General features: G+C 33.8%; 1 protein-coding gene across 1 annotated transcript; it reads right to left on the bottom strand.

Moving 5' to 3' along the window:
• Window positions 1-1,113: 1,113 nt before the first annotated feature.
• LOC113697127 (ras-related protein RABE1c) lies at window positions 1,114-6,876 on the bottom strand. Its single transcript, XM_027216595.2, has 9 exons — window positions 6,710-6,876; window positions 6,421-6,542; window positions 4,017-4,089; window positions 3,829-3,929; window positions 2,450-2,515; window positions 2,164-2,261; window positions 2,029-2,091; window positions 1,863-1,955; window positions 1,114-1,532 (listed from the first exon to the last, which is right to left on the bottom strand). The coding sequence occupies exons 2-9, from the start codon at window positions 6,491-6,493 to the stop codon at window positions 1,449-1,451; spliced, it is 651 nt and encodes a 216-aa protein (XP_027072396.1). The 5' UTR covers window positions 6,494-6,542; window positions 6,710-6,876; the 3' UTR covers window positions 1,114-1,448.
• Between the last annotated feature and the right edge of the window lie 4,475 nt (window positions 6,877-11,351).

Below are 11,351 nucleotides of genomic sequence, written 5' to 3'. Positions count from 1 at the left end.
GTCTTTTATTGGATGCGTTATCAATAATTGCATCAAAGGCTAAAAAAATCGATTGTAATAAGCAACTCATCTGAGCTGGACAATAATTGCACGAAAAGGCAATAGCATTAATCATTTAAGCAATAATTGATTTTTTTTTTTTTAAATATTCATAGACTCCGTCACCCTGCACTGAGCTATTTTATGTTGAAAGAAACCTTCCTGCCCCATCGACATTATTGATAATTAGAGCTTTCTCAAGCAATAAAAGTTCAAAGGAGAGAAAATGATATTGGCATCCGCCCCACTCACTATTATTATAAGATTAAAAGGCTCAGGCTCGTTTCTTTTGCCTTTTCAACGTGGTGGCAATCACAAGACAGTGTCCAATCGACGCGACTCAACAACTTGAAGCCGCAAGTGTACGCAGCACAACAAACCACAAATCAGACCTTACCCCTTTGCCCGTAAGCCAACTATCCCTACCCTATGGATCACAATCGAGACTTACAAAACGAAATCTTGCACAACATTTTCCTTCTCATTTGTACATTCTTAGCATCAAAAGCCGATGGCAACAATAGTTTGACAAATAATTTCAGACCTGAAACACGACAGAACTTCATCGATTGCTTTCCGGGCTCGATGATCTATTGATTGCTACGGATGAAAGAGTAATTCTTACGACAAGAAATGAAAAATGCTCGTTCATTAGTAAACAAAATCAAATGCAGCTTACGATGCGAGAGATGTATAGGAACTTGCACCCAAAAGCAAATGTAGTCTCAAATGTTACAATCATTGACGCACATTTAATCCTAATGACTACTTTTTACCAATTATTACCTGAATTAGGTCATGTGCTAGCAATTAATTTTTGTCAAAAATTTAAAAAGTCAATAAAATATTACTTGCTATAACTTGCAATAAAAAAATGACTGATTACTCATACTGATCATGAGAATAATTAGCAATTGGAAATAATCAGTTAATGGGACTAAACATTTGAGACGAAAAATGCAATCTGTCTATGCAGAAATATGTCGGTCACTATCAAACCATCCATAATAACACAAAGGACGTGTACGGATGGCAAACTACGTCACTAAATCATGCCAGGAGTTCGACCGCAAGTAACACAAGGACACAAGTGTTCATACTTTCAACTATCAAATCAAAAGTAACAGTTTGATTTGTTTTCCCCCTCCTTTTACTTCAAAGCAAGTACTAATTAGCAAAGTAAAAAAGAGACTTATATACTTTTTCCCCATTCAAGTAAAAGCTCCCAACATAACACGACTATGGGCTGAATAAAATAAATGCTAGTCAAAACAATACAACCAAAACCAACATTGTTATGACAAAGATTAGTTTGCCAACAGAACAGATAACATTAGGATATTGCTGTCATAGCTTGTACCCTTTTCATGACAGCCACCTCATCATTTATCTCAGACGCACTGAAATGCTCAAGAACCGCAGCACGCTGATTTCTGGGCAGCTTGAGCAGCCCCTGCCGCCTGGTCTGGTTTGTTTATTTTGATGGTTGGGGGCTGCATGGAAACAGGACCAGAAAATTAGTAGTGTTTCCGCCTTATATCCCAAAATCCACCAGTGCAGTGGACGTCTTTTCTTTACTTTCGTTCCAGAGGGAGGTAGGAAGGAAAACACAATTCATGAGCTATTAACCTTATCATCTACTCATAACACCATATCTCAGCTGCCTATCTGTACCCTTTTTCCTTTTTATTAGAAACAGCTTCACCATGTTTACTTAAAAAATCAAGTCGCAGAAAGCAACGGGAATATTTTAATCGAATGAAGAAGAAAAAACAAATTCGTATGTAAAATAACATAAAGATCTCTGCTCAAGAAGCTTGTACCTCAGCCTTGGAGTCAGTTTCAGCAAGTCTTTGCTTGATATCCCGAGCTATTGAAAAGAAAACCTCCTCAACGTTCAAGTTTGTTTTTGCGCTCTACATGTCATCATATTATTAACATTTAGCTCTTTGGCAGATTAATACAAAATAACCAGCTGCAAAAACTTACAGTTTCGAAGAATTTAATTCCATATTCATCTGCCAGTGCTTGACCCTTGGAAGTCGGAACAGCCTAGAGAAGATGATTCACATTAAATTAATCTTTGGGAAGAGAGAGAGAGAGAGAGAGAGAGAGAGAGAGTACCCTTTTGCTCTCATCCATGTCAGCCTTGTTACCCACCAATATCTTGTTGACATTGTCAGAAGCATGTTGTTCAATGTTCCGAATCCAATTTCTAATGTCTGAACATTACAAATTTAGTTATAAACCAATGTCGAAGCAATCAAATAGAGAGGAAGCTCAACTATTCAACCAGAGCTGTGCCTTCTTGATTAGTTTTAATGCAAGCCAGAGGGCATAATAAACAGTCAACCATATAAAAGTCCAAGGCCAAGCACCATATAAGAGAAAAAACGAAAGAAAGACTTACTGTTAAATGATGACTCATCTGTCACATCATAAACAAGCAGAATTCCCATGGCTCCCCGATAATAAGCTGCACAAAATAAATGATTTAAGAAAATTAGGCCAAACATTTAATAAGTTCCAGCAAAATTTAGACATCATACAACAAACATAAAAGACAAACTTCCAACACAAAGGAAAAATAGGCACATGCACGGAAAATAGAGGCCAGCTAGAGCTCAGTTAAAGCACATGCAGAACAGAAGAAGATTAATTGCCAATTTGATCTGGTCAGAAGCAACATTTTGTAGGTAAGGTTGGTTTTCTAGAAATTTTATTCATGCTAATTTCTGCTATAGGTACAAATTTTCAATACAATCCCTAAATCATGCGAAGGCATTTTCAAGATTAAGCTCTCTCCCTGTCAAATGCAAGGTTTACATCGATCAAACATCTTCTGCTGCTCCCCTGAAGGAGCTAGTGAATGTTAATATGTTAGCACCATCCACCATCGAACAACTCATTAGATCATAGACAAGTATAAACATTTGGAAATTGCAGCAAAGGAGCCATCTACTATATTCGATTTTATGTTGTCCCTTTAGAATTCCTTAAATCATGTTGCAAAGGGCTATAAACTTCATGCTGCTGCTTTGAGATCCAAAAGACAGAAGCCCAAAAGAATTCAACTCAAATTTTAATGGTTGTTAGCTAGCTATGTATACAAGTTCAACTACAAGAAAGAATTTAACTGGGAAACAACAACTTTGAAAGCAAAAAAATTCTTATAACACATTCTCAGTACCATAATTCTTTTTTTTCTATTATTGATAAAAGACATTAGTGTTTGGATAATAGATTATTTGGGATACTTTTTTTTTAAAAAAAATACTATAGCACTTTTACTGTGATGTATATGAGATAAAAAGTTGGTTGGAAAATGTGTTGATGATGTAAGCAAATAAATTTTTACAAATAATCTACAATCCAAAATCACTGCTCTGTATGTGCAACAAAGAAGACATCTACTAACTTAACAGGATATGCTTTGTCTTCAATCCAAGAAACCATTTCCCAAGAACATTTCTAGGGAAATGACGTGATACAACATGTTCACCAACACTGCTCTGTATGTGCAACAAAGAAGACATCTACTAACTTAACGGAATATGCTTTGTCTTCAATCCAAGAAACCATTTCCCAAGAACATTTCTAAGGAAATGGCGTGATTCATTATCTTGACAATTGATCAGAAGATATTTCTCAATATCCTTCCAATCCATTATAGCAGGATTAGCGAAAACAAAAGCATTTCAACTGGATGAAGCAGTTGAGAGAGGCGTCCAAGGTCACACTAAAGAAAGAAGTCAACAAGGTAACAGCATACAAAGATTACACACTCACCTGTTGTGATTGTTCGGAAACGCTCCTGTCCTGCAGTATCCCATATTTGCAGTTTGATCCGTTTCCCATCTAGCTCAATAGTACGAATCTTGAAATCGATCCTATGCAATCAATTTCGCATCATAACTAGTTTGTAGAAAATAATCAAAAAGACAACATTCTAGTAACATGAAAATAACATCACCTACCCAATAGTGGTGATAAAACTGGTGGTGAAGGAACCATCTGAGAAACGTAAAAGAAGGCAACTCTTACCCACACCTGAAAGTCGAAAACACAAATTCACAGATATATAAGAATCAAGGATACAGTTAAGTTTGAAGGCAAACTGAAGTAACAATTACTCAAAGTTTCACAATAGCATAGTCACAAGACATTAACCGAGCACCCTATGTTGAAAACAAAGTCAGAGTCAAGTTCAAACCAAATTCATATACTTCCAGTCTAAAACATGTTGAGCAAGAGAGTTCCAGCACCTTAATGTCTGAAAGTTAAGATAGAACCAAAGTCCATGAACTTAAAACCTTGCTTTTATTGTTGCGCCTATATATCACTGCTCACGTTTACCTAAAAAACTCACCATTTTTCAGTCTGAGTATAAAAGGCACCTAACTATCCTGTACATTAAATGCCTTCTTATCCAATAGACCCAAAAAAGAGAGGAAATATTGAGTCTTAAACCGATCTGTCTTAACAAAATACTTAAACAACATAATCCACCAAAGCCTAATTATTGTAACACTAAGAGGTGCGTTACTCTCACAATCTATAACAAAAAGACAACCTCCCAAAGACCAGAAATGTGAAGATAAAACTTATGCTAGCGATTCAATTTCAAGAGCAGTCCTTTCAAATTGAGAACACAATAGCATATCGAAATCCTTTAAGTTAACAGAACATGGAAAGGGCAAGAAAACCACACTGATACCACCAACCGTCCTTCAGAATACAGTCATTAGTTACACAGAAAAGCACATAGGAGTCTCAAAACTACAATATTTTAGTATATTATAAAGTTTAATCTAAAATGAATGTTTGTTTTGGATTTACAACAAATGTCTTCCGGGGAAAAGCTAGAAGGATATTAAAAGTCTTTCCCATTCACTAATCTTGAATTGCTAGCCCCAAAATTGGATCACAAAGACATGTCCAATAGGGGGGGGGATGAAACCAAAATCAATATCTTATAGTTCAAATAAATGCCAAAAACAAAGACTAAAATTTAACATTTTCCAATCTTCTGAACGAATTTTCACAAAAAATGATGTAACCAAACACCAACTTCAGTACATAACTTAACTAGTTACACTTAACTTCAATTTACATCACATATGTGAGATCACAGTCAGAACATGATAGAAGAACTATCAGATTCAAACACAAGAAATTTCAAGTTGCTGCAATTGACAACCATGGGCTGTATAACTTAGAAAAAAGTTAAGATTACATATTAAACATCTTTTATCAGAAAACACAAATTCCATGACTACAAATGAGATAAGTAGCTTCTTGGATCATACACTGAAAAGAAATATTTTCTTCTTTTCCTCTTTTTTTTTTGGGGGGTGGGGGTGGGGTTGTTGGGGGGCTAAAGAGAATTCTATGTCATCTGACTGGCTAATGAAAAAGAACCATTTTTAGTTAATCATCCAAAATTGATAGTTGTTAAGAATCTATAACAATACCCTCATGACAACTGACAAAAATCAAGGCAAATGAACCAAAACTATTACCCTCCGCATAGGATCATCAAACTTGCCAAACCAGTTAAGCACAGCTGTGAAAACTCAATTGAGTACTCTTAACATATCGACAAACATGCAAGTAGAACTCAGGAGACCTTTCCGAACATTACCTGTTGCAAGTAACCGCAAAACAGCATATTTAGCACTCCAACATGAAAAAATTGTCCAATTCGAGAATGTTGGTTACTTTTTGCTTGCTCGTTCCGATTTTGAACTCAAGGCTAAATAATATAACAATTCTAATCTCAAATTTTCCCCAAATCATTTAATATTGTTGTCCTTGTACTAAACAGCTCCAAAAGGTCTAACTACAAATTTAAGGCTCAAGCTAAGTTCCTTAGTGCAATCAAGTGAAGAAACATCACTCTGTATTTGACAAGCCAAGTTGACGTTACTGACAATAAAGGTTCTATATCTAGGACGCAAAAATGATGTGCATTTTGGACGTCATTAAAATTTTGCATGGAATACTTGGATTCAGCATTTTAGCTATCCTGAATAAAAAGCAGTTAAAGGCAAAAGTCTGTCCAACTAAAATGGCCCACGAATCATAATTTTAGATTCTAACTTCAACAAAAATCCCCAAGTTACATTGTTTAAAGCTTTATCAATTTACAAGTTGTACGCTATCAAACATTGAGGAACAAACAATAGCCATACAAAATGCATGACAGGCAAAAATGTGGAAGAAACAAAATCCAAGACCAACAAAAAAGGTCAACATATGCAGAAATGACAAATGTAGAGGCATGAAAAAAGAGTGTCTTTTACTAAAATAAAATTGGGGGGACAATAAAAGAAAGAAAAGGAACAGATATATAAACTAAGGAGGATTGAAGGACGTTACCGCTGTCGCCGATCAAGAGGAGCTTTATGAGATAATCATAGTCGGCTCGAGCTCTAGCGGGCGGAGCAGCCATCTGATTTGATTGGATCTCTCAGATGCGATGTAATGGAAAAATATATAACCTAAAATCGAACCAAAGTAAACGATTAAAACAAAATTGCTCTTACATTAAGCCGTAGATGTTAGGGATTAACAAGAATTTGAAATTTCAAAAAGCGATGATAATATGGGATAAATTTTAACTAATAAATCTAGAAATCGAGAAAGAGGGAGAAATATATATATTTACCAGATCGGAGACAAATACAGAAAATAATAGAGAGATCTAATAAATGAGGGAAGAGGGAAAACAGGAGGGAACAGGGGATGCGTCCCTAAAACGTCAGCACCGGTCGGCCGTTGAATTTTTTTTCCCCCAACAAAAATATTTTGTTTTCCGTTTCTCACTAAAAAAGTGAGGAAAAAAATGCAGTATCCTGTTATCAAGATGCAAGTGGGTCGGATCCCCCGCCCCGCCAAGATCTAATGATGACCTGACTTGTATCCGCAATTCCGGATATTATATCAAAGTCGGAAATGCGGATTTACAAAATTAGCTTACCTAATATGTTCTTCTAAATAAATTTAGATAAAATTAAATCATTGAAACTGCTTAACGATAGAGAGACGTCATTCCAAATAAATTACACGGTTCACAATTTTACTAATCAAATACGTTACCCAATGCTTTAAGAAAATAGTGTCGAATAAATTACAAACAACAATAGCGAGCGGGCCAATATTTTGGTGTACACAAATATCGGACCATATTCATCTAGTCATTTATATATTAAAAAAAGAATCCCGGTATCTTAAAAATTACACTAAATACGATTATGCTGGTGCGATTATCCAAAAAATGAAGCCTCTATCCGACATACATAAAAGTAAAATGCTAAAAATGTGTAGTTTTGGTTTCCAATATTTGATATCTATGCGATTTTAGTATTTAAGGTTTCAACAAAAACAAATTTGATTCCCCAATGTTTGGCACTTTTGCTATTTAATGGACACATAATTGTATGTAACTAAATTACGTTAGAGTGTGTTTGGTAAGATTGAAATTAGAAAACTGAAATGTAAATTTATTAAATTACTAAATTGTTAAATACTAAGTGCGCATTTAATAAAATTGAAATCTGAAAACTAAAATTTGATATCTAAAATCTAAAATATGAATTCTTTAAGTTATTAAATTGTTAAGTACTAAATCTAATACATTTGAGTGTATACCATATTAAGTGATAAGTGAATAATTTATCACTTATTTTTTAAAACAAGTTTTGACAAAGAATTTCAATGTTATTTAATTAGTTCAGGTGTTTAATTTTTTGTTATCAAATACGTCTAAACATATTAACACCATGTTTGACAATTTAATTCAAAACTTAAATTTAATGAATTTATATCTTAACATATGTTTGATAACTAAAAATTAAACAATTGAATTAATAAAATGACATTGATTTTTTAAAGGCAAAACTTGCTTTAGAAATAAATGTTAGATCCTATTTGATAACCTGATTTAGTATTTAAATTTAATTGATACATATCTTAACATATTTAGACCTTATGATAAAAAAAATTGAAAAATTGAACTAAGTGACACTAAATTTTCTAGGCAAAACTTGTTCTCAAAATTAAATATTAAGTTATGCACTTGTCACTGAATGTGATACGCACTTAAGTGTATTAGATTTAATACTTAACAATTCAATAATTTAAAGGATTCATATTTCATATTTCAATTTTATCAAACCACCTTTAGTCTGTTCACTTTATCATTTAATGTGTTATTATGTTATACATACAAATGTATCAAATTTAGTACTTAATTATTCAATAATTTAATAGATCTAAATTTCAAGTTTTGATTTTTATACTTCATTTTTATAAAACCGTACCATAAAATTGGATATATTAAATTAAAATACTGAATTGACTTATCAAACATGGTATAAATTTGATACATTTAAGTGTATATCACATTAAGTAATAAATGAATAGTCACGAGCAAGTTTCGCCTAAAAAAATTTAGTACTACTTAATGAATGTAGATGTTATATTTTTTTATTATCAAATACATCTAAACGTATTAAAATCTGAATTCATTAAAATTAAGTTCTAAATTGGATTATCAAATAGAGTTTTAGTATTAAGAAATTGTCCTCAATCTATTTTAAATTGAATACATTAAGACTAGATTTTTTTTAACCTAAACTTTAGGGATTAAAACTGTATGTGTCAAATATTGATGACTAAATTTATTTTTTATCAAAAATTTAAAGACTAAAACTGTGCACGTGCTAAATATTGGGAATTAATTTTTTTTTCCAAAATAAATCCGCATATTGTAATGATCCAACGGTTCAAATATGTTAAATTTTAGTGACACAAGCAGTTCGGATATGTTCGGAACCAAGTTTTTTTTTGGATATAAGGGTCAATTTACACATTCGTACTAGTTGTGGCATGGATTTGTTTCGATAGATATTTATGTGCACAATGAACAAACATCACGTAGGAGTGTTTGGATAGTACAAATATCTCAAATAATATTTTACTTTTATCATAAACACACTTTCCAATCCATCTTTTTATATTTTTAATTATTTTTTTATTTTATATACATCACATTACAAAAAATGTTATAGTAATTATTCCAAATAATATTTCAAATAATACTCTATTCAAACAAAAACTATACTTAAAACAACAGCCTTTTGGATGGTTGACCATCATAAAAGCGATTAAGATATTTGTGAGTAAAATGTCAAGATTTCAAACTTACTTCCATTAGTTGCCAGTACTCGTTGTCCCCTTCTCAAAGGGCTTCCCTCTTATTCAAAGGTGGCTTAGTCGCTTTTGATTTTCCAATGACCCAGTTGAATATGTTATCTTCTCTTTACTCTTTAGTGCAGGAGGAATAGGCATGGGTATAAATTGTTCGGTGAAACTGTCACGTGGTCAACGGGATCAGACCCCAGTGTCGAAAACCTCTGTTTCTTCAGAGCTGCACAACGAATGTGAAATGGCCACTTGGGTAGGAGATGGCCCATGTAGCTGAAATATCAAAAAGATTGTTGGGCTTCAGCCTGGAGAGGGTAGCCAGACTTAAAATTGGCGTTGGTCTTTATTATCTAGAAGAAAAGCAATGAGGCAATTGAAATGGAGCTTTGTGGCTTGGATGCTGACCCATTAGTGTAGTGTAGTGGTTAAAATCTCCTCTGTTACAAGTTACTTGATTGAGGTTCGAACAAGCCTGGCCGACGTGAGGGAGAAAATCCGTTGTTGCAGCGGGCTTAAAATCTCCTGGCTTGGAATTGGAACCAATCGTTAAGTTGGTTGGAATAACTACTGTCTAGTGCAATCGCTCTCGTCTGCCTAACACATCCAAAAGTCCTTATCGAACGAAGAAAACATAAAAACAGAACGGAACCACCCCATGCCGTCCAGTTGGCAGTTATTATTGCTCATTGATAATTTATTTATTTCATTTTCGTTTAGTGAGGGAGAAAAGCCAGAATTCTAAAACTCGACTTTTCTTATCTTATCTTATCTATATAACGACTAGTTAAGACTGACTTGTTCACCGCCTGACTTTAGGGCATGTTTGGCAAATAAATTTTTAAAATATCAAAAAATTTACACATTTTAAACATTGAAAAAACTCATTTGTCTGATGGGGCCATAATTAGTTTGTCCAAAGCATGTTTTTATTTTTCATTTTTTAATTACCAATTAGCCACTGGTAAAGGTGGACCTGGATATTGCTTCACCGCCAGGCATCTGGTAAGTCCTTTAAAATACCTGGTAACAGGGGAAGACTGGCAGGTTTGTGCCAAGTCAATGGAAAGTGCCAGCCAAGCCACGGCGGTGCACTCGTTTCATAGGTTTTTTTTTTTCCCACCATTTTGGTATAAGCATTAAGCCGCGGAAGTCAGCGTACTTGCTAATTCCTCTTATTCAACTGAGGCTCAGCAAGACGCAGGAGTGGATTCTTTTTTAAGGCCTAGTAGAGGCTGTTCTATTAATTTTTTCGTCGTTTCTTCGGGGTTGGGGGTTGGATAGTTAAGTTCTCAGATTAAATCTGAGATTAGATTTAATTAACTAATTTCAAAAGTCTGAAAAAAAAACTGAGGCTCAGCATGTTTCCATTTGCTTGCAAAAAATTGGATAAATTTGGTTTCGATCATCAATCAATCCTCGAGTCAGCAGTGAAATTTAAATATAAAACTTTTTGAGAGAAAGCGCCGTTCTTGTCAATGTAATCAATTTATATTGACAAAAACGAGATGTGATGTTTTCCTTTGCGCGGAATAATCGCACTTAACATGTGAATGGTATACATACAGAAAATCTTAACGGGATAGCAGTCCCTTATATAATACATATGTTTGTTGAGGAAAGTTTGGTTGTTCATCGTGTAAGTAATGACTACTAATGTCACGACATTGTGAATTCTAAAGAATTGGCGAAATCATTTTGGCGACTAATTTATTGCGTTCATTTTGTAAAGAACTTGCTTACATTGTTCTTTGATAATTTTCATAAGTATTGCCAATGCCATTATTCAGAGACGGGAACAGAAATTTTGCTAGCTACAACCCATGTGTATAATTTTGGTCAGCTTTTATTTGTTCTTATCCTTTTTTTTTTTTTTTTAAACCGATCAACTAGTCAGATAATTTGTTGTCTGATTGATATTCGACTTTGCACAAGTTCTGGATTGATCTTGGCTGCACATCAAATGCATGTATAAATAGATATACTTACAGGAAAGGTTGCTTAAATCGCAAGGAAACAATTGCGAACACTACAAGTAATTGCTTATTCTTTTCCCCACTTTAGTTTTTTTTTTTAAAAAAAAAAACTTTCAGTAATTAAATAAA

This window comes from Coffea arabica, chromosome 6c, assembly GCF_036785885.1.
Source record: "Coffea arabica cultivar ET-39 chromosome 6c, Coffea Arabica ET-39 HiFi, whole genome shotgun sequence".
NCBI classification, from domain to species: Eukaryota; Viridiplantae; Streptophyta; class Magnoliopsida; order Gentianales; family Rubiaceae; genus Coffea; species Coffea arabica.
Note: the sequence above shows the minus strand (reverse complement) of the source record. Positions and strands in the feature narration are given on the sequence as shown.